The 27,547-nt window shown below is 43.5% G+C and overlaps 1 protein-coding gene across 1 annotated transcript in view; it reads left to right on the forward strand.

Annotated features, from left to right (window-relative positions):
• KLHL24 (kelch like family member 24) overlaps positions 1-27,547 on the forward strand; it is a 123,656-nt gene that overhangs the window by 48,907 nt on the left and 47,202 nt on the right. The window contains exons 2-3 of the mRNA XM_077488371.1: positions 21,914-22,882; positions 27,343-27,527. Coding sequence (XP_077344497.1) covers positions 21,966-22,882; positions 27,343-27,527 — 1,102 coding nt within the window. The 5' untranslated portion in view covers positions 21,914-21,965. The remainder of the gene's footprint in view (positions 1-21,913; positions 22,883-27,342; positions 27,528-27,547) is intronic.

The raw sequence follows: 27,547 nt of genomic DNA on the forward strand, positions 1-27,547 counted from the left end.
ATCGGATAAGGTCCGATCGGATCATGTTGTCGGAAAGTTTTATAGCCCAGCTGGAAAACTTGGTCCGTTGGATATTCCGACGGAAACAGTTCAATGGAGCCCACACACTGTCGAATTATCCGACAACACGGTCCGATCTGACATTTTCCGTCGGAATGTCCGACCGTGTGTACAAGGGCTTACACTCTGGACTGGGGTAAAGGAAGGGAAGCTGGTTGGTAGGGCCAACAGTAACAGGTGGCATAGTTTAGTGCCCACCAGATGCTGAGTACATCCTTCAAAACAAACCACTTGTTAGCACAGAGACATTCAGCTCAATATAGCCTTTTAGTCCCGACACCTGGGGAGCGCTCAGCTGGTGTATGAAACCTACATCAGGCACCTTACTTGAGTGCCCTTGTGTATGGGCACCAATCACAATCTGAACAATAATCAAGGTCTGTACTATTATATATTAAAACAGAGCTTCACTCAAAAGGTGGGGGGGTGTTACCTGATTTTGAGCAGAGGTTCTCCTCCCCCCTCCCTGCCTGTCTTCTGGGACACGTCACAGATCTTAGAAGACTGTGGGACCATTCACAAAGCGCAGTGCGGCTTGCGCATTCATAGTACACTCGGCTGCCCACAGTTAAGATGACAGTGCCGGGGACTGAAGACTGTTGGAAAAAGCAGCTCGGGTGAGCACAGAGCTGGATCCAAGGACAGGTGAGTGTCTGTTTAATAAAAGTCAGCAGCTACAGTTTTTGTAGCTGCTGACATTTCATTTTCACACATATGACTCCTCTTTAAATCCAAACTACGTGAAAACACCTAAATATGCTGCCAAAAATGTGAAATGTAAGAAGACTGGTACTGCGTTCTGTACGAGAGGCTTCATAGAGTAATGTAAGGCCTGTTTGACACGGGCCTCAGCTTGTATAAGAGCAGTGTGAAAAGCAAGCTTTGACAAAGCATTTGAAGAGCTTTCAGCAAACTTTTAAGTACCATTCAGCTCCAGTTTGTAAATGTTGAACACAGATCCTAATGTGAGTGCCGATGGTCACTTTAAACTTTAGCATTTCTTGAAGCTTGTTGAAAGCCTGTTGAAGCCTGCTAGCAGTTTGGTATGGCAATCAACACTCCCATTAGGATCTGTGTTCCGCATTTATAAACTTGAGTTGAATGGTACTTCAAACGGTTCCACAAACCTTTCTGAAAGCTCTGCAAATGCTTTGTAAAAGCTTGCTGTTTACACTGATCTGATACAAGTTGAATCCTGTGTGAAACCGGATTTAGGGGTAGCTAAAGCTGTCCATGAATTGTAAGATTTTTCTACACAGGGGCTGAACAAGAGAAATCATTCAATTCATCCATTCACGTTAAATAGCGTAGATGGATGAATCTCATCTGCTGGTTATGTATACTGATAGCTGTCACTGCGGCTGTCCAGAATACCCCAAACATTGGATGCATCAGATTGGATGCAACCAGTGTTTCAGCATTCCAGAATTGAAAACCAATGGTTTTCACATCCTAGAAGCAAGTCAGGAACTGGGGGTTGCTTATTAAGAGTTTTTTTTACCCAGGCTTGTGAGGGACCCAAGCGGCCTACAGGTAAAACAATAAAATGAATGATCATTTTACAGAGCTGCACAGATTTAAAGTGGTTGTAAAGCCTAAACATTTTTTACCTTAAAGTGGTTGTAAACTACCGTATTTTCCGGCGTATAAGACGACCTTTTACACTTAAAAAAAACTGGGCAAAAAGGAGGGGTCGTCTTATACGCCGGGTCAGCTGCTGGGATGCCTTCTGGATGTCCGGTAATACTGTATGTAGCTTCGGCTACATACAGTATATACCACTGAGCCAATCCCAGTGAGCGATGTATTCAAATGAATACAGAGCCTGCTCGGATTGGAGTAACAGTCTCTACCAATCCGAGCAGGCTACACACAGTAGCCTGCTCGGATTGGCTTTGAGAGTGAGAGAGGCGCGGGCTGATGATGTTACAGCCTCTGCCAATCCAAGCAGGCTTTGTATTCATTAATAGAATACATCGCTCGCCGTGATTGGCTCCAGCACCAGCAAGAAGGAAGAAGGAAATGGCTCCAGCAAGAACGAAGAAGAGGGATATGAAGCGTCGGAAGCCTCGGAATGGGGGGTCGTCTTAAACGGTGAGTACGGGCAAAACATTTTAAAAACCTGTACAGTTAGGGGGTCGTCTTATATGCCGGGTCGTCTTATACAGCGGCAAATACGGTACGTTTTGTTACAGGTAAGCCTATAATAAGGCTTACTTGTAGCTACCCAGGATATCTCCTAAACCTGCACAGCTTAGGAGATATCCCCCGTCCCAATCGGCACATGAACACTGAAGCAACGGCACATATGTGTGCTGCTACCGGCTCTCCCGCGCGCATGTGCGAGAGTGACACCAGTGTAGCTCCGGCCAATCACAGTGCCGGAGCCGCGATACCCGGAAAAGTAAGCCTTGCCGCCCGGTGCTGTGTATGGACACTGGAGTGAGGGCTTCGATCTCAGGTGAGTATTACATAATGAGCTAGTATGCTATGCAGATGTTAGTTTTTTCAAAGTGGGTTTACAACCACTTTAACCGCTTCCGGACCAGCCGCTGCAGTTTTACTGCGGCAGGTTGGCTCCCCTGCGCCAAACCACGTTACTGTGTGTGTGGTCGCGGGGTCCGGATAGCAATCAATATACGCTTATTGTGATTTTTTTCTTTTTACCAAAAATATATAGAAGAATACATATTGGCCTAAACTGAAGAAAAAACATTTTTTTTTAGATATTTTTGGGGGATATTTATCATAGCAAAAAGTATAACATGTTTTTTTTTTTTTAAATGAGACTTTAGTATTACTTTAATGCATTCCTTGCATTAAGGTAAAAAATGTTTAGGTGTCAGTATTCAATCTAATTCCTTCCCCCCCCCCCCTACTTTTACTTACCTGAGCCCTCATTCGATCCAGTGCCATGCACGTCTGCAGCTCTTCTATCCCCTCGCTTCCGTGTCTCGCTGGCTTTGCTAGGGCACCAGGAGACATTGGCACCCAGTGCTGTCAATCAAAGCCAGTGACGAGGGGGGTGGGGCCGAGTCCCACTGTCTGTGTCAATGGACGTAGCAGCAGGGCACGGGTGCAAGCATGCATGAGTGCCCCCATAAGAAGTGGGGGCATGGGACAGAGGGGAGGGGCCAGGAGCGCCAGCAGGGGACTTGAAAAAGAAGAGGAGGTTTGTGGCCGTTCTGTGTAATTCTGTTGCACAGAGCAGGTAAGTATAGATATGTTTGTTATTTTAACAAAAATATATATATATCTTTACAATCACTTTAAGATTTACTTGTGGTTCACAAGCCAGTGTTTGGGATGACTGATGTATGTAATCTCGCTTTCCAGTATACTGCCTTGGGTATATATTCATGCTAAGTAGCGGCTTTATTTGCTCATGCTCCGTTGTGTGCTGGGAATATAGAGTACATAATGCAGCTGTAATAGCATGTGACATGAAGGTATACTGACAATTAAAGCTTTAATCTCTGCTCCATACAGATCTCTTATCTCCCGCAGAGCAGATGTCATGGAGGCCGCTAACAGGTTAACCTGTTCCTCTGTCTTTATTTGCACTCAGCTAACATACCTGTTCTACCTCAGTGACTGTAAATATTGCTAAGGAGTTTCTGCAAGCTGTTTTGTGATGATCTGGCAGACAATGATGTGTTTCTATATCTGTGGTTGCTAGTGTTGTAAAGACAACCGATGGGTGGAACAATACAGGTCTCCAAGAGCAAACGTGGAGGAAAAAAATACTAGGTCATGCTAAGGACTTGCTGGGGTATTATTCCATTGTTGTGCTATGAAAGCCTTGTGCTGCCAGGTGAGTGCAGAGCCACCTGGTGGTTGCACAGCAGAACACTTCTAGAAGCTCCACAGTATATAGATACCTCCTGAAAAGACCTTTTTAACTTTTTTTATCAATATTGTGATTGTTATATAAAACCATGTAACAAAGTACATAACCTTGTTTTTCAATGCCTATCCTAAGGCCTCTTACACTGATACCAAAAGTCCTCATCCAGTGTACCCTGTTTCAATCTTTCTGTTAAAGCGAACCACCACCCTCTTGTTTATTTATTTTCTTTTATTACAGGTACTTTTATAGTGGCATCAATTTATGCAGCGCTTTAAATATACTGTATATTGCAGTGGCTGCTGGTGGTCTCTTTTTTTTGGGGGGGGGGCGGCAAACAAACAACCCCTGCCTCCAGAGCAGCCCGCGTCACCTTAACCCCATCCCCCCACTGTTTGCCGGTCAGTCCTGCACTTACCCCATCTAGGCAGGTAACGGGCAGTGTGCAGTAGCTCTGTGTCCTCTCCTCCCAGCGTCCAATAGCTGGGGCTTCTAGTGTGCAGCTCTTCCCTTCCTCCTAGGCGTCCAATAGGATCGCCTGTCTTTTCAGCCAAATGGGTGACAGGTGTCAAAACCCGCTTCCTGATTGGCCGGGAGGAGGATCAGTGTTACAATAGAGAATATTCATTCGCTGTTACCTGGCTGGGCTGTGAGTGCATTCTCTACACCCTGAGCCCACCCTATTTTAAAGCCTATCAGAGCCTCTGGCTCTAATCAGAAAAACACCCACCCCGCATTGGAATCCAGCATCTTTAAGGGGCCAGGCACACGGATAGGGGGAGGTGGCAATGGATGGGGGGCGGCGCCCGTACACCCTTATTGGATGGGCTGCCCCTATTATATTGTATATTCCCATCAGTCCCTGACCCCAAGGAGCTTACAATCTAAGGTCCCTAACTCACATTCATACATACAGTACACATATTGGGGCCAATTTAGCTCTTCTTAGCCCTTGTACACACGGTCGGACATTCCGACGGAAAATGTCCAATCGGACCATGTTGGATAATCTGACCATGTGTGGGCTTCATCTGACTTTTTCCGTCGGAATGTCCGACCAACAAAGTTTGAGAGCTGGATATAAAAATTTTCCAACAACATGATCTGATCGGACTTTGTCCGATCGTTTGTAGAGAATTCCGATAGGACAAAGTGCCACACATGCTCAGATCAAATTCTTAGACCAAAGCTATTGGCTACTAGCCTGAACGTAGTCCCGTCATAACTAAATAACGTCATCACGTTCCAAACGATCTGATTTCAATCAATAAAAATCTGATGGATTTTGTTGTCGGAATGTCCGACCGTGTGTACAAGGGCTTACACTTTTCATCATATTACTCCTTCCTCCTCTTTTCATAAAATCGCAGATATAATTATTATGTTTTTAGTTTTGTAAATACTTTATTTAAAGTGAAATTCCAGCTATACATCTAACTAGCCAGACCAGACCCAGAGTGGGCTGAAAATAGGTAAGTATATACCTTTCTTATATCGGTTAGGCTCCATTCACATTTGTGTGATTTTTCATGCGACTTTGGACATCAAAGTCACATGACAAATTGCACCCCATTCTTTTCAATGGCACCCGTTCAGTGCGACTTAAAGTCACAGTGACATTAAGAAGGTGCCTGCACTACTTTGCGACTTTTGATGCAACTTTGATTCATAGAATGTAATGTCTGATCAAAATCGCACCAAAAGCCCCATCAAAGTCCCACTGAAAGTCATGTGACTAATGTGAAGGGAGCCTGCATTAGTGTGGGAGGAGGGAGGGGACAGTTTTAATGCTAGTTAGGTGTATAGCAGGCATTCCACTTTAACTACCTTAGCTCCAGGTTTTAACTCCTTCATGACCAGGCCATTTTTAGCTATTTAGCGCTGCTCTAATTTAACTGGTAGTTGCGCGGTCATGCAATGCTGTACCCAAACACAATTTATACCATATTTTTTCACACAAATATTGTTTTTTTTTTTTGGTGGTATTTGATGACCACTGGGTTTTTAATTTTTTATTATATAAATGAAACAATTCCAAATTTTGTTTTACTTTCTGCTATAAAATATATTCAATGAAACTATTTTTAAAATCTGCTACATGTTTTTGGTAAAAAAAAAAAAAATCCTAGTAAGTGTATATTTATTGGTTTTCGTAAAAATGTTATAGCATCTACAAACTATGGTATGCCTCACAGGAGACTCACAGCTCCCATAGCTGTTAGTCAAATTCTGTTATGCTACATACACGGACTTGGCCACACACGACCGGACTAAGTCCGTTTGAAAGTCCGTTCGTTTTGAACGTGATGACATAAACGGGACTAAATAAGGAATTTCAATAGCCAGTAGCCATTAGCTGCCCTTGCGACGTATTTGGTCCGTCAGACTAGCACAGAGATGAACAGTTTTCCGATTTTTAGTCCGTCTGACTTGAGTCCATCGGATAGACTTGAAACATGTTTTATTTCTAGGTCCGTCTGACTTTTGGGAAAAAAAAAGTCCGCTGGAGCCCACACACAATCGAATTGTCCGACGGTTTCCGGTCCACAGACCAAGCCGATCGTGTGTACGCGGCATTAGAAGGGCGCAGTGGTGGGGCCAAGCTGCACTTTGTGTGTCTATAGATGTACACAGCCCAGCTCTGGAGTGAGCGCATGGCCTTCTTAAAGGGGCATTTGTAGAAAGAAGGAGAGAAGAGTGCCTGTGGGAGACTCAAGAAGAGGGGGTAAGGGACCATTCTGTGCAATACCATTGCATGGAGCAGGTATATATAATATCCTATTTTAAATAAATAAAAAAAAAGCCAGGTTCAAATATATGGATTTCAGTATTGGGTAATTTCCTGTTTTTATGCAGGTAATTGTTTGGTTGTTTTATAACATATACTGTATATACTGTATGTATTTAAATGTTGTGTAGCCCCCTATTAGGCTACTAGTGTTAAAGTTAGTTTTTGGCCTCCCTGTAACTACGGGGAGCAACAATTGTTTAATAATGTCTCTTCTAAGTTGTGATGCTGCTGGCCTGTTAACTTTCCCCTGCATCCCACTAAGTTATGGGATATAGTGGTGGAAGAACACAGACCCTGGCCTGCAAAAATAATGCCTCTTCAGCCAACCCCTGCTCAGGTAGGTCAGTGACCAGTAGGGGGTATAAATAGGCTGAGTCCCAGAACAGAAGTCTCTTGTTCCTGGGAAAGTAAGACCTGGCCTGAGGGATGTGACATCCCTGGCAGCTGAAGGAAACCTTTTTGGGGTCCCAGCTTTTGCTTCGGCAGGGGGGCCTGTAGCCTACCCTCCTGAATTTCTGCAGAGAGCTCATCTAAGGATCCAGGACACATGCAATCCAAGTACAGAAGCTGATTAATACTTCAGTCGGCAACACAGTATTCAGGGCGCAGTGTGAACCAGCCTTCTGGACTTAGAGACTTTCTTTGGCCTCATTTGGGAGAGTTTCTCTGGGCATTCAGGGCTATACTTGAGGAGTCCCTGTTTAGTACCAAACTTACCTTCTCTTTAAAGGGGGTACCCTCACCCTGAAGAAATAGATCAGTTTTAGTGTCCTCTACTACAGATTGTTTGAAGTTTATTGGCTCATCATTGGTTTATTTAAGGTTCATCCTCACCCTATCCCAGTCCTTAACAAAAAAACAACTACAAAAAGACATGTGCAGCCTGTTCTCTGACTGGAGTGACTGTGAACTACCATGTGTTAGGCTGCTGTTTGTAGGGACTAGAACCTAGAACCAAACAGCCAAACCAGTCCTGGGTCTGCGCTACAGTTACCTCAAAGGTCACAGGGCACTTGGTCTACTGGATTAGACTTTGAGATGAGGGTGGACACAGGACGTCATTACGATATGTTTATAGGGCCCTGTGTGTTTGGGACTGAAACATAATTTAACATTTGTCAGTTAGGTGATAGTATAGTTTTACTTTGTCCCTTCTTGTCCCATTATATATGTTGTAAACTAACTGTCCTGATTGTCTTGTACACAATAAAATGTATTTTATACCCAAGCTGGAACTTCTGCACATGGACATTGACTTGTAAAAAAAATTTTCTTCTCTATAAAAATTAAGAAAATAAAATGCAACTGATTAGACGCTCCAGGTTTAAGCCCCTTGGATTTGGTTATAAACAATACTTTGTGGCTCCCAATGGTTGCACCGGACATGGGTACATGTTCAATATGTACCAACTGATACAAAACATGGCGGCAAGGCTGATAACAGGAAAAAAACCCTGGGAACCCATCGCTCCTTCGCTGAGGAGCCTACATTTACCGTAAAAAATCGGATCACGTTCAAGACCCTTTGCCTCACCCACAAATGCATGCATAGAGAAGCTCCGCAATACCTAATGGAAAAAATAAATCATTACACACCAAACCGCAGTCTTCGATCAGCCAACAAAAACCTCCTCCTCGTGCCCAAAGCCCAGTATAAATCCAAGGGTGATCGGAGATTCGCTGTCCAAGGGCCTCGGCTATGGAATGCTCTACCAATCAACATCCGCCTGGAAGAAAATCACCTGGCTTTTAGGAAAAAACTCAAGACCTTCCTCTTTTAGCAGATGATCAAAGCTCGCCACGGCACCTAGAGGAGATTCAGTTCGCATTGTGCGCTATACAAGTATTTAATTCATTCAACAGGCTTGTGTATGTATATCGCTATTGGCATTATAATAATTAAGGGCATGTGTTCATCAGTTGGATCCCATTTACGTATATGACCACTATTGTAGTACTGATTAATGTCTGACTACTCTGGAACTCTGTAACTTTTACAAACATATTCTCTGATAAAAAAAAAAAAAAAAAACGAAAGGTAAAATGCAACTGAATGGCAAATCAAAGCAACTCAGAAACAAGACATTTTGGCCTCAAAGCAGTGCATTTGACTTGCTTGTGAGTGTGATGCCAGTAATAAAGGAGCCTGCACCCTGTGTGCGGTCCTCTGTCTTTTTTTTCTCTGGCCCCCGATATTATGAATAGTGGAATTGTGCCATTTATTTTACATATTCGTGTCAGGTTGGCTCATACTAAGAAAGATAGAAGTTTTATGTCTACTTACAGATTATTAAACTTGCAAATGAGGGTTATTTGTCTCCTTTTGACATAATTATAACCCATGATATGACAGATACATCCTATATATCGTGTCTGGATGTCTTATTTTTATTAATGTATGCATTTAATTTCTGAAACTTTGAGGTGTTGCCCATGGCCTCAAGTAGCGCAGCAGTTCCTTCCTGCCAGAACACATCCCATTAACAAACCCTGCATTGATAAGGTTATGGCCTCAAAGTGTAGGTGTGTGAGGAAGATGTCGAGAAACTGAGGAGAGGCAATAAGTATAACATTTGGAGTTAGCTAAGGTTAACAGGAAGATTTCCAAACTGTATACAACGAGACATTATTCAGAAAACAAATATGAATAATACTTATAAAGTGCAATGCTAAAACAATACTAAAGAAACATCATAAATGTGTCACTACCCCACAAATAAAAGTGGGGTTGATTTACTAAAAATGGAGAGTGCAAAATCTTGTGCAGCTGTGCATGGTAGCCAATCAGCTTCTAACTTCAGCTTGTTCAATTAAGCCTTGACAAAAAAAAAAATGGAAGCTGATTGGTTTATATGCAGAGCTATGCCAGATGTTGCACTATCTCTCTAGTTTTAGTAAATCAATCCCAGTGTATATAATAAAGATATAATGTTCTCAAATAAATTCACGAATAAAAGCCCACCACAATCTTAAAATAAATTCAAATGGTTTCCACACTATTTAACCAATGGTGTTCTCCAGTCCCACTGCTGTCTTGGCCACATGCTGTACTCCCAGGTCACCATGTAGGACTGGATATGATTTATGCCTCATCAATCTCTACCCAACGTGTTACATCACAGGGACATTGTCAGGAGATCCATATAGGTTATGGTGAAAAGGGACTTAATGAATCAAAAAGCCCCCACTCCAATCAATGTATATCACAATAAAGTCTACTTAAAACAGAAAAAATTCACATATTCACGTCTTATCCCATCACATACCCCCCCCCAAAAAGTGGATTATTCCTCACTTTGGTACATGGAGTGGAACCATGGAAATCATCCTGTTAGATCCCAGCATACACTAGTGGTTCAAGATGCGAATTTGGCTCCTTGAGATCCTGTTCCCAGTGTGTAAATATGAGTATCAATACTTATTGCTCAGCACCATGTTGTCCAACGTGTTCACAGCAGTCGGTTTGTTTGGATCACAGGGGTGGCCTTTTCTCTTTTTTGATTTTAAGTGTTGTCATAAAAAGCATAATTAATTTTCTTTGAGCTGCTGGGTCCATAGGCCATCTGTAAAGGCCTGTTCATTTTATCCCCCCTAAAACCCTAATGAATGTCTTGATGCACTCATAGGAAAAAAAATACTATATTAATTTTGGATGGAGCAGGAAAGGCTTAAAATCCTTAACAGGTTTGTTTGGCCATCTGTGTACCATTGGGGAGATTTTAACAGAAAGTGAAAGGAAATCTTTAAGAAGGAAGGGAAGTGCCATCATAAACAATTCTCATTTTGAAGAATTACACCCTATTCTTGTTTTTCTATAATTTACAATTTTTATTACATTTTGATTGTTTCAATACAAAAATGGAAGGCACAAGTACAAGAGGGGGTGCTGAAATAAAACAGTTACAGAGAGGAAGAGAAATGGAAAATAATGATGGATCAACAGACTTCTGTAGATGGCGTGGATGCATCCTGCAATTATCAAACCTGAGGCATAGTCGTTTAATAAAAGGAGGTTGAGATACGGCTCTAGAAGAGTGTGAACATAAAACAGTAGTAATATCTATAAGCCTATAGGCGGATCTCGATCAACAGTTAAACATACTATCTGGACAAAAATTATCCTATTATAGCTTGGTCTGCGTTTCCAAAAAAGGAAGAAAAAAAGGAAAAGAAGAGGGGAAAGAGGAAGGAGGAAAAGTGTATAGGAGAGTAACTCCAAGCAGCTAGAGTCGTCACTTGAGGGTCCTGTGCAGGCTTGGTCCACATGGCAGGGGCCTATTCTTGTTCTAATGACAACTCAAAATTGTGTATTAACCATTATTTTCTCTCCTAGAGACAGTGGTTACCAGGGCAAATCTTTCCAGCGGGGACATCAAAAAAGCTATCAGAGGTTCTAACCTCTCACCACCCTACTAAAACCTAGAAAAAAGTTAGACTTTAGATACACATTATCTAAGAGCATCAAGACTGAAAAAATTGATATTTACCATGATATGGTGTTAAATTAATTTGTTTAACGTGTGTTTTACATGTGTTGTGCAGTCACAGCATTCTTTATATATAAAACACTTACGGAGGCAAACAGTATAACCGCTGGGTCATATGGAGAAAGCTGAGGTCAGTAGCAGCAGAATCTTCAGTATGCAGCAAAGCTGAGTTTTTCAGGCCCTTCTTTTGCATTTCTTTACTTTATTGAGCTGGGTAGTCAGAGTAATGTTTTATTACAGCACATGCGAAAGACATAGGTGCACCAGCCTCACTGCCAGCAGCCTGTAAAACTCTGAGGGGCTGAAAGCTGCTATGCATGGACGGAGCCCTGAGTGGTACTAATTTATAGGGCAGCATTCAGGGAAGAATGCCTGGACCAAAAGCAGTCTACATTACGGCCATTGATAACTGGGTGCATACTGCCCTAAGCATTAGTACCATTCAGTGCACTGAATGGTACTAATGTACATGTATTAATGTACATTCACAGCAGCTTTCTACCTCCCATAGGTTTTTCATGGCTGCCAGCAGTGGTGCTGGAGGGTGCACCTGTGCCTTCTGCGCCAACGAAAAATTACAGAATCTCATGCACAGGGGCTTTATGCCCAGCTTTGAGGATCACTTGTGACTATCTTTAAAGTTGTGATTCTTTACTCCTATGAGCCGTGCGAGTTCAGCTGTCAGTGGCAAAAACAGCCATGTCAAACTTTGCATCCTTCACCCTCTCTTTCGAAATACCTGCCTTTAGAAGAAACTTGATGACTTAGATTTGAATACACACAAAGTTTTAAAGAAAGAAAGAAGGTAGAACATTTTATGATGTGTGCGTATTAGGCTTTATTCACATGGCCATAAAAAATTTGACTGGTCTTATTGCGTAATGTGTAATTTTCAGTAAACACTTGCTTGATTCCCCCCCCCCCCCAATTCCTGCATCTAGCATACATGTATATCCACTTCAACATACCAGTACGTTGCTTGTCTTTGTTGGGCATATATTGTAATGTTCTTTTTTTTTCATGCAGCCTGTGGGCTGAATGAAAAAAAAAGTTTTTTTCGGTGGGTATGCCCACCATTAGAATACCGCCCTGCATCCACCCACTTCTAATGATGGGCATACATGCACCCGTTTTTTTTAAACTGTGGTGGTGAAATCACCTCCTACAGCGCGGGAGTCGCTGATTTATGTATCGTGAGAGCAAACCCTGTTGCTGTCAAGATAAGTAAATCAGTACTGCAGCTGAATGGCATACCTGAAAAGCAAACAATGGTAACAATAAAACATTAACTCAATAAAACAACTTATTTTTTTATTGCAATCTGTGCCTAAAAAATATATGCTGAAGCATGGGAGCAATCCGCCCCTAGTGTTAGGAGCAAATCGCCCCTCCACCCCTGCCCCCATGCTTCGGCATATATGTTCTTTTTTTTAACAGTGGTGGTGAAATCACCTCCTACAGTGCAGGAGTCGCTGATTTACGTATAATGAGAGCAAATGCTGTTGCTGTCAAGATAAATAAATCAGTGCTGCAGCTGAATGGCATACCTACAAAGAAAATAATGGTTAACAATAAAACACAGTAAACAGTAAAGTATGAAAGAATTACAAACATGCAAAGTAAACATGATAAAACATAACATTAAAAACATTGCGGTTATAAAATACAGTGAAACAGAGCAGAACAACAGAGAGAGAGAGAATAGAGAGAAAAGAACAATAAAACAACAATTATTTTTGGCTTTTTTATTTTATAAAAATGTTTTTCACTTTTTTTGTAACTGTAACTGCAAAGGTTCCAGGTTCGGATCTCTAAAAATGCGATGGCATCTTTGGAGACCTTGTGAAAGTGTGTCCTATGACTGTGCAGTGCTGTACCCTACACTAAGGCCGCGTACACACGGGCGGACTGTTCGCCCAACCTTGTCCGCTGAACAGTGTTTGGGCGGACAGTCCGCTCGTGTGTGGGCTTTCAGCGGACAGTTTCAGCGGACAGTTGGACGGACAAAGTCTTTCGGAAATTCCGAAAAACTGTCCGCTGAAACTGTGTTTGAGCGAACAGTCCGCCCGTGTGTGGGCTTGTCCGCTGTACTTTCGAAATGAGCGGACTGTTCCCGCTCGGAAAGTCCGCCCATTTCGAGCGCGTGTACAGGTAGGCGGGGCCCGCGAAGGAGACGTCGCGGGCTCCGCCGCCTGGAATGGGCTTAAAGGGGAACCCCAACGCCGAAAAAAATCGGCGTGGGGGTTCCCCCCAAGTCCACACCAGACCCTTGTCCGAGCACGCTACCCGGCCGGCCAGGAAAGGGGGGCGAGCGAGCGCGCCCCCCCTCCTGAGCCGTACCAGGCCGCGTGCCCTCAACATGGGGGGGTGCCTTGGGGAAGGGGGGGGGCCGCGCGGCCCCCCCACCCCAAAGCACCTTGTCCCCATGTTGATGAGGACAAGGGCCTCTTCCCGACAACCCTGGCCGTTGGTTGTCGGGGTCTGCGGGCGGGGGGCTTATCGGAATCCGGGAGCCCCCTTTAAGAAGGGGGCCCCCGGATACCGGCCCCCCACCCTATGTGAATGAGTATGGGGTACAATGTACCCCTACCCATTCACCTGTGAAATAAAGTACAAATAAAAACACAACACAGGGGGAAAAAATATTTTATTGCACAGCCGGGGGTCTTCCGTCTTCGGGGGTCTTCTCGCCGGACTCCTCCGCTATGTGTGTGTAGCTCTTTTGCCAGCGGAGGAGTCCGGCTTTCTTCCTCCCCGCCGCCGGCCTCTTCTTCCGACTTCGGGGGTCTTGTCCCCCTCTTCGGTTCTTCTGCCGGGCCACCGCGCCTGGTCCGGTGGCCCGGTCTTCTGTCGCCGTCTTCCGTTCTTCTGTCGCCGCCTTCGGTTCTTCTGCCGGGCCACCGCGCCTTCTTGTAGCTCTTTTACAGGCGGTGGCCCGGTCTTCTGTCGCCGCCTTCCGTTCGTGTTCTTCTTCTTGTTCTTCTTGTTCTTCTCCAGGCGATGTTGACACGTCGCTCCCTCCGGCCGGAATGCCAGAGCCGCCCTGCGCTGTGACTTATATAGTGACAATGGGGCGGGGTCACATGGTATATGTCACATGGGTTGATGTCACATGGTGACCCCGCCCCCTTACGATGTCATAGTCCCCATGTGACATCAACCCATGTGACCAACCCATGTGACATATACCATGTGACCCCGCCCCATTGTCACTATATAAGTGACCGCACAGCGCGTCCCCGGCATTCCGGCCGGAGAGCTCGTCGAGTCAACATCTCCAGGAGAAGAACAAGAAGAACAAGAAGAAGAACACGAACGGAAGGCGGCGACAGAAGACCGGGCCACCGCCTGTAAAAGAGCTACAAGAAGGCGCGGTGGCCCGGCAGAAGAACCGAAGGCGGCGACAGAAGAACGGAAGACGGCGACAGAAGACCGGGCCACCGGACCAGGCGCGGTGGCCCGGCAGAAGAACCGAAGAGGGGGACAAGACCCCCGAAGTCGGAAGAAGAGGCCGGCGGCGGGGAGGAAGAAAGCCGGACTCCTCCGCTGGCAAAAGAGCTACACACACATAGCGGAGGAGTCCGGCGAGAAGACCCCCGAAGACGGAAGACCCCCGGCTGTGCAATAAAATATTTTTTCCCCCTGTGTTGTGTTTTTATTTGTACTTTATTTCACAGGTGAATGGGTAGGGGTACATTGTACCCCATACTCATTCACATAGGGTGGGGGGCCGGTATCCGGGGGCCCCCTTCTTAAAGGGGGCTCCCGGATTCCGATAAGCCCCCCGCCCGCAGACCCCGACAACCAACGGCCAGGGTTGTCGGGAAGAGGCCCTTGTCCTCATCAACATGGGGACAAGGTGCTTTGGGGTGGGGGGGCCGCGCGGCCCCCCCCCTTCCCCAAGGCACCCCCCCATGTTGAGGGCACGCGGCCTGGTACGGCTCAGGAGGGGGGGCGCGCTCGCTCGCCCCCCTTTCCTGGCCGGCCGGGTAGCGTGCTCGGACAAGGGTCTGGTGTGGACTTGGGGGGAACCCCCACGCCGATTTTTTTCGGCGTTGGGGTTCCCCTTTAAGCCCATTCCAGGCGGCGGAGCCCGCGACGTCTCCTTCGCGGGCCCCGCCTACCTGTACACGCGCTCGAAATGGGCGGATTTGCCTCCTCCTTACGTGGGCGAGTCCGTTCATTTCAAAAGTTGAGCGAACTGTTTGCCCAACCTTGTTCGTCAAACAGTCCGCTCGTGTGTGGGCAAGTCCGCTTATGCAAATTTTGAGCGGACTGTTTGACAAACTGTTTGCCGAACAAGGTTGGGCGAACAGTCCGCGCGTGTGTACGCGGCCTAATACTCAACTAGTGTGTGGTTGTGTTGGAAACATTCACCGATGCAGAGACCAAGTTGGTTAGGACAGGAGGGAAAATAAAAGCGGGTGTCATGCCTGTAGCCGCGTTTCCTACAGACACAACATCTTTTTTGGGGGTGTTTTTTGGCCTGAGGTACCACGGAGGACTTCTGGGAAATGCCTCTCATGCAGCCGGCTCATTGCATTTGCATTGGGAAGTTGGGCCACAGCACTGTCTGTCTGTGATGATCTCTTTCCGTTCAGCAGAGCCAATTGAAAAAGGTAAACAGACACTTTTTTGTACCAGCATCTGGCCTTACAGGCAATTATGTACGGCGCCAACAACTGGTCGTTGAGGTCAACCCCTCCCATATTAGCTTGTACTCATGGACACAGAGGGGTTTCTCCACAACACCAGTCACAGTTGGAATTTGGACAGTTGTACCTACGTGAAGGGAGGACTGAATGAAAACATTCCGATTATCCCTCCACTTCACTGCAAGAAAATTATTACACTTCAAGCGGTTCTCTCCCCCAGTCTAAGATGGGACTCTACAAGCTGCTGGGGTAAGCCCCGGTGAGTAGATCGGACGGTGCCACATAACCAATTCCATGATCTAACAAGTAACTAAAAAGTGGCACGCTCATGTAATAATTGTCCACGTACAAGTGGTACCCCTTTCCGAATAAGGGCGACACCAAGTCCCACACAATCTTACCATCGCTCCCTATGTAGTTTGGGCAGTTCTCAGGCTCTACGTGACTATCTTTTTCCTCGTAAGCCATAAAACCATATATATAGCCTGTTGCCCTGTCACAGAGCTTATACAACTTGACCCCAAATCTGGCACACTTGCTGGGAAGATACTGTTTGAAAGAGAAGTGGCCAGAAAACGTAATCAAGGACTCATCAATGCAGACAGCTTGATCGGGAGTAAACAAGGTTGCAAACTGTTGGATGAAGTGGTTTATGAGGGGCAAAATTTTGTAGAGCCGATCAAATTCAGGGTCACCCCGAGGACGACAGAGTTCATTGTGATTAAAATGCATGAACCATAGGATCTGCTTGCATTGTGTCCTGGTCATGGATGCAGAGATCACGGGCATATGGTGAATTGGGTCAGTGGACCAATATGAGTGCCACTCACTTTTTTAAACTTTGCCATTAGGAAGGATAGGCCCAGAAAGGTCTTAAATTCGTAAACCATAATAGGTTTCCAATCTCTGTCAAGGATCAACTGGGGTTTAGCGGTGATGAATTGACCAGCTTACTAATTGCTTTGGTCCACAATAGATCTATAGAGATCTTCCGTTAAAAACAGCAAATAAAAATGAAGTGATGTAAAATCAACTATAGGAAAGTTCGGGCGCTGCAGAAGTGGTGGGCTCCCAATTAGGATTGGCAAATAGAGCGAGAAGGGCACTATGGGCTCGACGGGCCTGTGTTTGTCTTGGTGGTTTCAAGACACTACTTGTTCTAGCCACCGCACCAGCTTAAACTGCACTTATGGGACTCGCTACGTCACCAAGTGTTACTGCAGTGCTGGATGTACGACCAGGATGTACTAGGCCGCTGGAGCTTGCCAGTTCACAAGAAGGATGAGCGGAACTAGTATTGGCTCTCTGCCCCATACAAGAGCCCTGCGGTTCTTGCATCTCAACAACAGAAGAAGATTGGGGTCGGGTACGCCTGACCTTGGCAGGTACCACTACTCCGTCGTCAAAGTTATCTTTCAGGGTGCCGCTGCTGTCTACTGGATCGTATTCTGAGCCTGAATCTGACAGAATCTGACAGATGGATGATTTCCTCTTCACTCTTATCTGTCATGCTCAGAAACGTGTAGGTCTCTTCACTAGTGTACCTTCGATTGGCTATTGTGGCCTCTAAATTTACTGGTACAACTAATGAAACACAGGAATCACAGCATTGTCTGCGACTGCTTCAAATGCTACCAAAAAAACTGTTAGCGATCGCAGGGATCAGGCCCGACTCTGCGAACGCTGCAGTTATGTGTGTTGTGTTTTGTAAGTGACAGTGGTCAATTTATACTGCACTTGGGTGGGCTGTGCAGGGCTGAACAGAGAGGCTAAACGCAGGTACTAGCAAGTATCTGGGCTGATCCTGCTAATGCTGCTTTTTTTTGGGAACCCTAAACTACTGGGGACGCTAGTATAGATCTGATCAGATCAAAGATATTGATTCCTTCAGACACTATACTACTAAGGGAGGTGTATGGTGCGTGCGTGTTAGCTCTACTGGCACTAATCTGACTCTCCCTGGGGCTGACTCTGACCCTGATGCTAAAACCTGTACTGGGGGGGGGGAGCGATAAGGGGGTTAAACCTTTATTCAGCAATATATGGCAGGAACCCTGACACTATAAAAACCTGACAGGGACAGTAACTAGCTAACTGGCTAACTAGCGTCACCCGTGACACTAAATACAGCAATCAGAAAAGAGATCTGTACACAATATTAGTGACACTAGTGACGGGGGTGAAAGGGTTAAATGGGGGCGATCAAGGGGTTAAAACTTTATTAGGGGGGTACCTGGGCCTACTACTTACTGCCTTAATGCTGATTAGTGTCACAAATGATGCTGAAAAGAGTTCTACGAGGGGAGATGACATCACTCCCCCGCCTGAAATCATAGACCTGGACCTGAAGACTGATCGGTTCTGTAAAGAATCGGATCACCGTGGGCACTGTGGGGGCGCGAGCGCCGTACAGCTACTGTGATTCGTCCAGTAGTGCCATTCTGCCGCCGTCATTCGATGGCGGGCGGTCTTAAGGCGGATATGCATATCCATGTCACAGATTTGGGGATTTTGTGTTGCGGCACTGAACGCAGTGCATGTTTACACACCTCGGAGAAAGTCTCCATTGAAATCAATGCAGCTGCTATGATGTGATAGTTTAGAAAGCCTAGTTTCTGAGAGTGGAAGGACAGAATGACCCAATTATACTACATTTTTAAACTTTATAGAATAATACTTTTCCTTCTTCTATTTCTTGTTCAACATTCATGGCACAGAACTTTCTTCATAGGCACTGGTATAAAATTTCGTAGACCCTAGCCTGAAGCCATGGCAGGTCTGCTTTGCAAGTTATTACTTGTTCAAGAGGAGGAGTAAGGTCTTTCAAAACAATAAGTGCATATTTTAAGCACTGACAGCACACCTTAACTCCTGCGCAGGCAAAACATAGACTGTCACGTCTTGTCACGATTTGGAACATTTTACCTGAGAACATTATGGCCCAGCTCCAAACAAATGAAGTCAGTTGAGCTTATGTAAAAACATGATACAAAGGTCAAGAATGTGCTGTATCCAACAGCAGCTGGTCAGTTGTCACTGTTCAAGTGTTCTGTTTAGTGTCATGATTGACATCAATAACCCTAATTCACATTTAAATTGTTCCTTAAGACAAAAATGTAATATACACAGGACATCAACCCATAAGATATCACAGTTACTGTTTTTATTTGTCTTCTATGATTTCAGTAAACTGAAATATGATTGGTTGCTAGAGGTCATTACACTTACACGCATATTAAAGTTGCTCATTACCCAAATTTATTAAAGTGGAACTAAACCACTAGACCAAATAAAAAATGTTGGGCTCCCAGGAGCTTTTTTCTCACACTGTGCCACTAAGTACAGCATTCTAGGACATTTTGGCAAACTTACCTAGCAAAGGGATCCCCTCCAGCTCTGCGATGCCAGTGGCCCCTTCATTGCCAGCACTCCCATTTTCTCCAAGAAATGCACAAGGGAGCTACCTCATCCAGGCACAGAATCATGCGGAGAATGTACACTGAATTGCACATGCAGACCTGTATACTTCCAAAAAAAAAGTTCTAACGGGTCAGATGAAACATCTATGACAGAAGGGACACAGGGGTTCATTTACTAAAACTAGAGAGTGCAAAATCGGGTGCAGCTCTGCATAAAAACAAATCAGCTTCCAGATTTTATTGTCAAAACTTAATTAAACAAGCTGAATTTAGAAGCTGATTGGCTACCATGCACAGATGCACCAGATTCTGAGTGCACCAGTTTTAGTAAATCCAGCAATGATACTAGGCAGGCCTCTGGTTAATATTTTGTTGCCAAGTGCTAGAATCTGTGGGTGCGCGTGCGCCCATGTGTGCATGAGCGCACCGAGGCATGTTCCTGCGTGTGAGCCTGTGTGTTCTACTTCTTGCAAATCTGATTGTTAAAGTTAGTCACTAATACAGTTCAATGTCTCAGCCTGAAAGTGGAACTATGGTTTCATGTATCTATTAGTGGAGCTTGAGATGACAAAGGTGGCCTCTCGCACAATACCAGACCAACCACCCATGGTGGTGGAGACAGGGACTTTGTTTCCACCACCAGAAAAAAAGTAAAAAGTGTAATGTAACATGGCACAAAACTGGACAGCCAGAATGAAATCATGTATATCTACAGTGTGAATAGTGTGTGTATAAATAAATAAATATATATATATATATATATATATATATATAATACATATACACAGTGCCTTGAAAAAGTATTCATACCCCTTGAAATTCTCCACAATTTGTTACAACCAAAAACTTAAATGTATTTTATTGGGATTTTATGCCACAAAGTGGCACATTATTGTGACGTGGAAGGAAAATTATAAATGGTTTTCAAAATGTTTGAAACGTGTGAAAAGCGTGGCGTGCATTTGTATTCATCCCCCCAAGTAAATAGTTTGTAGAACCACCTTTCACTGCAATTACAGCTGCAAGTCTTTTTTGGGGATGTCTCCACCAGCTTTGCACATCTAGAGAGTGACATTTTTGTCCATTCTTCTTTGCAAAATCGCTCAACATCTGTCAGATTGGATGGAGAGCGTCTGTGAACAGCAATTTTCAAGTCTTTCCACAGATTCTCAATTGGATTTAGGTCTGGACTTTGACTGGGCCATTCTAAGACATGAATATGCTTTGATCTAAACCATTCCATTCTAGCTCTGGCTGTATGTTTTGGATTGTTGTCCTGCTGGAAGGTAAACCTCTGCCCCAGTCTCAAGTCTTTTGTAAACCTTTGCAGATTTTCTTCTAAGATCACCCTGTATTTGGCTACATCCATCTACCCATCAACTCTGACCAGCTTCCCTGTCCCTGCTGAAGAAAAGCATCCCCACAACATAATGCTGCCACCACCATGTTTCACAGTGGGGATGGTGTGTTCAGAGTGATGTGCAGTGTTAGTTTTCAGCCACACATAGCATTTTGCTTTTAGGCCAAATAGTTCAATTTTGGTCTCATCTGACCAGAGCACTTACTTTCATATGTTTGCTGTGTCCCCCACAGGCATCTTGCGAACTGAAAATGGGACTTTTTATGGCTCTCTTTTAACAATGACTTTTTTCTTGCCACTCTTCCATAAAGGCCAGATTTGTGGAGTGCACGACTAACGCCCCATACACACTATCAGTTTTTCTGGTGAGTTTTTCCTTCGGATTTACCAAAACCATATAATATGAGGTCAAACCTTAGGAGTTTCAATTTTATATGCAATCAGGCAGGGCCTTGCACTACAGGGTTTTGGTAAACCTGAAGGAAAAACTCAGCAGAAAAACTGATAGTGTGTATGGGGCTTTATAGTTTTCCTGTGGACAGATTCTCCCACCTGAGCTATAGATTTCTGCAGCTCCTCCAGAGTTAACATGGGCCTCTTGGCTGCTTCTCTGATTAATGTTGCTCTCCTTGCCCGGCCTGTCAGTTTAGGTGGATGTCTAGGTCTTGGTAGGTTTGCAGTTGTGCCATACTTTCCACAACTTTATCCCTAACCTGTCTGGTGTGTTCCTTGGTCTTCGTAATGCTGTTTGTTCACTAAGGTTCTCTAACATACCTCACCACAGAACAGCTGTATTTATACTGCGATTAAATTACACACAGGTGGACTCTATGTATTAATTAGGTGACTTCTGAAGGCAATTGGTTCCACTAGATTTTAGTTTGGGATATCAGAGTAAAGGGTCTGAATTCAAATGCATGCCACACTTTTTAGATATTTATTTGTAAAAGGTTTTGAAAAACATTTATAATTTTCCTTCTACTTCACAATTATGTGCCACATAGTGTTAGTCTATTACATAAAATCTCAATAAAATAAATTTACATTTCTGGTTGTAACATGACAAAATGTGGAGAATTTCAAGGGGTGTGAATACTTTTTCAAGGCACTGTGTATGTATCTATATATATATATATATATATATATATATATATATATATATATATATATATATATATATATATATATATATATATATATATATATATATACACGCACTGTATATTTAAACATGAACAATTTTTTTGCCATTTTGTGAAATGTATTTCTAATTTCTGATCTGATTACTTTGCAGGTAGTGGATAATTAATTAATTCTAGGCTGTGGTGTACCCACACAACTGAACAATGGTACTCATATTGGGACGTCGATTGAACAGAGAGGAGAGTGGAGTTCGTGAGTCACCTGCAACTAAGCGTAAAGTCTTTGAGATGGACCAAAAGTTGATGGGACATGAAGTATTTGACTTCAATTCTGGTTCCTCTCACTCTGAGAGCATCTTACAGATCTTTAATGAGTTCCGGGAAAGCCGTCTGTTTACGGATGTTGTCATCTGTGTGGAGGGCAGAGAATTCCCCTGCCACCGAGCCATCCTGTCTGCCTGTAGCAGCTATTTTCGAGCCATGTTCTGCAATGACCACAGAGAAAGCAGAGAGATGTTGGTGGAGATAAACGGGATTTTTGCAGAGGCTATGGACTGCTTTCTGCAGTATGTTTATACGGGAAAAGTGAAAATCACCACAGAAAATGTCCAATATCTCTTTGAAACTTCCAGCTTATTTCAGATTGGTGTGTTACGTGATGCATGTGCTAAATTCTTGGAAGAGCAGCTTGACCCTTGCAACTGCCTTGGAATCCAACACTTTGCAGACACTCACTCCCTCAAGACACTTTACACAAAGTGTAAAACTTTTTCACAACAGGCATTTGAAGTTGTTGTTCAACATGAGGAATTTTTGGAGCTGGGGAAAGCAGAGGTCATTGATTATATCAGCAGCGATGATTTGGTTGTCAGCAAAGAAGAGCTGGTATTTGAAGCTGTCATGCGCTGGGTGTACCATCATGTTGATGTCAGAAGGCCTGTGTTACATGAACTTTTGACACATGTTAGACTACCACTACTCCATCCTAACTATTTTGTTCAGACAGTAGAAGTAGATCAGCTCATTCAGAGCTCTCCAGATTGTTATCAGCTGCTACATGAAGCCAGAAGATATCACGTACTGGGAAATGAGATGATGTCACCACGTACCAGGCCAAGAAGGTTTGAGCTTTTTGATGTCTTCAGCTTATTATTTTACTTTTCAGTAAAGTTATTGGCCAGTTAAGAAATAGGTATGATATTTGTGAAAGCATGTTAGTCATCATGGTGGAAAGGCAATACCCTAATATTACATCAGTGGTTCATCACTCATTACTATAAGAATCATTGGCATCCCCTAAAATAATTAGCATTGGCTAATCACTATTCTTCCTAACTGTTTTTATCCATTGCCTTTATTAGCTTGACACCAATAATATGTGGCTAACATATTATTGTCAACAGATACCTTGATGTGCACAGATCAATATTATTTAAAAAGTTCAGTAACACTTTTTATATGCACAGATATTTAATCACAACGTTATGTTCTTTCATGACAAATTCCCCAAATTGTTTTTCAAGAGAGATGCAAAGTTGCTCCTGACATGTGGTTGAAATCCAGGAGATTAGGAGATGTGAGGAAAAAAAGGCAGTGTCTTCTACAAAGTAATGTTGGCTATTGTAGTTGTGAAGGAATGATGTGACCACATGTAGACACCTGCTACACAGTGTTTCTCCTAACACAAATGGTTACCTCATTGTTTAGGATATTAGAAAAAAAAATAGGTGGGCCACCACACTGCAGACACCTTCATTCCAGGTCTATCTGTGTCGTATTACCCCCGAAGGAGCCACTTGGTAATTTGGGTTCTCTGGTCTGTGCCTTGACTCCAAGAACAACCTCAGCCCTCTCGCACACCTGGTTGAGTGTCTCTGGGAAATGTAGTTCTAAAGCTCTTGATTACAGTAGAGTCTCTCTACTCTGGACTACAGTTCCCACAATGCCGTGCCGCCTTGCTCAGTCCATTGAACTCTTCCTGCTTAGCATCTCCCGGTGTCCCCATCAGAGTCCTCCCTTTGCATCAGGTGTCCCAATCAGAGTCCCCCTTTACATCAGGTGTCCCCATCAGAGATTTACTAAAGGCAAATAGACTGTGCACTTTTCAAAGTGCAGTTGTACTTTACAAGTGCAGTTGCTCCAGAGCTTAGTAAATGAGATAAAGCTTCACTTTGCAAAGAGTACCCAATCACATGCAAGGAAAATATAAAAACAGCATTTTTTGCTTGAACATGATTGAATTATTGATGTCAGCAGAGCTTCTCCTCATTTACTAAGCCCTGGAGCAGCTGCACTTGCAGAGTGCAATTGTACTTTGCAAAGTGCACAGCCTTTTTGCCTTTAGTAAATCAACCCCTGTACCTCAGCTCTGCATCTTTCCTTGCAGCCTTTTAGCTGCTCTGTCCCTCATGGACTCTCTGTCAGGCTCGGGCCTTGGTTTGTCCTGTCCTGGACAGTATGGTGCATACAAGCACCTCTTACGGCCCCCTTTACACACTAACCCCCTCAGGGGGGTGGGGCTCTGAGCTCTAACTCTGGCTCTCATATGAAGCCAGCACACTCCTGTGCCATTCGTGTGCTTGCTTTTTACAAAATCTCGTAAACCACCATTTTAAACAGTGACACGAGCTCACCCTGCCACAATATTTATATGTAATACATTCAACTACTGGCCAAGTAAGAATAATTTCTTATCATGTATTGAATGATAGTAGGTAGAATTGACAGTGGGAAGGGTCCCTGCTTCAATCTGACTATATCTAATATAAGTAGGCTTCTAAGTGGCCCCTTTGCACCTGCACAGTCAGTACAAATGATATGTCCATCCCTAAATAAAGGAGCATCAATAACAGGAATACAGCCAGCAGTATTAAATTGACAGAAGTTGTAACCCTTCACCACTACTTTTGGCTGAAGTTCTTCTTAAATTTTTTTCCTGATCCCAGAACTGCGTTGCTATTCAAATAAAAGCAAAGCAGGGCTAAGTTTAAATAAATAGTGCTGACAATAATTTATTTATTTAAATGTATGTACCCATCCTGGTCATCTATGTGCACAATGTAAGCACACAAATAATCTGGTGCAGCTGTGCATGGTAGCTAATCAGCTTCTAACTTCAGCTTGTTCAATCAAGCTTTGACAATAAAACCTGGAATCTGATTGGCTTCTGCATCAGATTTTGCAACATCTAGTTCTAGTTAAAATCTCTCTCAAAGCCACCTCCCAACAGTGTGGCTCCTCTGTTTTTTCATATTGTTGCTAGGAAATTTGAGCAGAAAACAGAATACTATTCTGAGCTAAAATTAAGTCTCCCTTTGGCTTCAATACTACATATTTATTTAGGCTGGGAACAGAATCCCTCAGTGTTTTAAAAATTAGAATGCGTTGAACACTAATCTAAAAATACCAGAAAAATCTGTCAGCCCCTACATGGATTGGTGCCAGCAGAAGCCCTGCCCTCAGCCTATTGTCAGAATTGTGCTTTCCTCCTTGATTGACATTTATCTGAGCCAGTCACAGCTTCAGCACATAATAAAAAAAAGATGCACAAAACACATTTTGGCTTTGGCTGCTGAGCATGGTGGTTGAACGTGGCCATTTAAAAAAAAAAAAAAAAACCCATCAACATTTATTTAAAAAAAAACATCTACCAACGTGTAAGTGCAATACAAAATGTATTTAAATAAATGTTTGAGACTATATTACGCTATGGTCAGTTTTTCTTTCTTCTGAGCCCATCCTGAGTATACCATTGAAGTACGGTAACAAACTCTGTTACGAACTCTGTTAGATGCCTAGGGTGGTTTTCAGCTATAAGGTCCGGTCCCTGTGTGTTTCCAGTGGTCAACATTGCAAGCTAAAGGCCATGGCTAGGTTACAGCTCAACGCCCTTTCTGCTTGCTGTCTGGTAAACAGGCTTATGATACAGTGGTCGGGCACTCTTTCTGTGTGTGGACTCACTGTGGTGTCATTGGAGGACTGATTTATATGGACTATTAGTCTTTTAACTATTAATATTAATACACATATTGTGTATATTGGCGCAGCTCTTCCCTATATTATTTCTGTCCGTTTATGTGTGTATCCCACATTTGAGCTGCTGCCTGTGTCACTTTTTACTATTCACCAATTTTAGTCTAGAGCAGTTTTTTCTTTTTCTATGTACCTTCTTCCACATGATTGCTGTGTCCCCCACATGGCTTCTCGCAAACTGAAAACAGAACTTCTTATGGCTTTCTTTCAACAATGGCTTTCTTCTTGCCACCCTTCCATAAAGGCCAGATTTGTGGAGTGCACGACTAGTAGTTATCCTGTGGACAGATTCTCCCACCTGAGTTGTGGATTTCTGCAGCTCCTTCAGGAGTTACCATGGGCCTCTTGGCTGCTTCTCTGAATAATGCTCTCCTTGCCCGGCCTGTCAGTTTAGGTGGATAGCCATGTCTTGGTAAATTTGCAGTTGTGCCTTGCTCTTTCCATTTTTGGATGATGGATTGAACAGTGCTTCGTAGTTAGTTAAAAGCTTGGGATATTTTTTTAGAACCTAAACCTGCTTTAAACTTCTCCACAACTTTATCCCTGACCTGTCTGGTGTGTTCCTTGGCCTTCATGATGCTGTTTGGTCACTGAGGTTTTCTAACAAACCTCTGAGGGCTATAAAGAGCAGCTGCGTTTATACTGAGATTAAATTACACACAGGGGGACTCTATTTACTAACAAGGTGACTGCTGAAGGCATTTTAGTTAGGGTTATAAGAGTAAAGAGGGCTGAATGCAAATGTATGCCATACGTTTCAGATATTCAATTTGTAAATAAAATTGAAAACCATTTATCATTTTCCTTCCACTTCACACTTATGTACCACTTTGTGTTGGTCATACACATAAAATCCCAATAAAATACATTTACATTTTAGGTTGTAACATGACAAAATGTGGAAAAATTCAAGGGGTATGAATACTTTTTTAAGGCACGGTATATGACATACACAAAGTTTGAATAAAGTAAACAATCTTAACAAAAAACTCATTCCTTTTCATACAAAAAGTAATGGCCACTTTAAAAAAATTAAACAAAACAATTTAAACTCTGCTAAAATTAACTTCTACTGCTACTTCTACTACTACTAATACATTAGCACTTACTATTATGGAGTGGCACAAGGTGGTGTTTGTGCAGAGAACGATGAGGCAAATTTAAGTAGTAAACACGGACCAACAACCATTCAAAAAACACTGCGCTGCAAGAAGTGGCAAGGTGGTTTTCTTTTATTTCTTTCAATAGTAAACTATTGCTTGGGAGGGGGGCTGTATAGTGTAAAGGGTATTTTTAATCTGCCCCCACGGGCCCCTTGAAACCCACTCATGGACCACTACTCTAGGTGCTTCAGTTTCCTTTCATGAATAGTAGGTGAAATGGCCTCCACCAAAAAAAATGAACCCAAGGATTATGTATTTAGGGATTGATGTGAATGGGCACTTTACTCTTTAAAACCTTGCAAAACTTGTCAGTGATATATAATGAATAAAATACAGACTTCGCACAGCGCATTTTGTCCGTTTTATATATTTTTTTATGTTTACAGGTCTACTGGCTACTCTGAAGTCATTGTGGTAGTGGGAGGCTGTGAACGTGTTGGAGGCTTCAATCTGCCCTACACTGAATGCTATGACCCAGTGACTGGTGAATGGAAATCACTGGCAAAGTTACCAGAATTTACCAAATCAGAATACGCTGTTTGTGCTTTGAGGAATGATATTCTAGTGTCAGGTAAGGTAAATGAATGGCAC

Source organism: Lithobates pipiens, unplaced genomic scaffold (assembly GCF_037356315.1).
Source record: "Lithobates pipiens isolate NorthernLeopardFrog02 unplaced genomic scaffold, aLitPip1_a1.2 Scaffold_18, whole genome shotgun sequence".
Classification (NCBI taxonomy): Eukaryota; Metazoa; Chordata; class Amphibia; order Anura; family Ranidae; genus Lithobates; species Lithobates pipiens.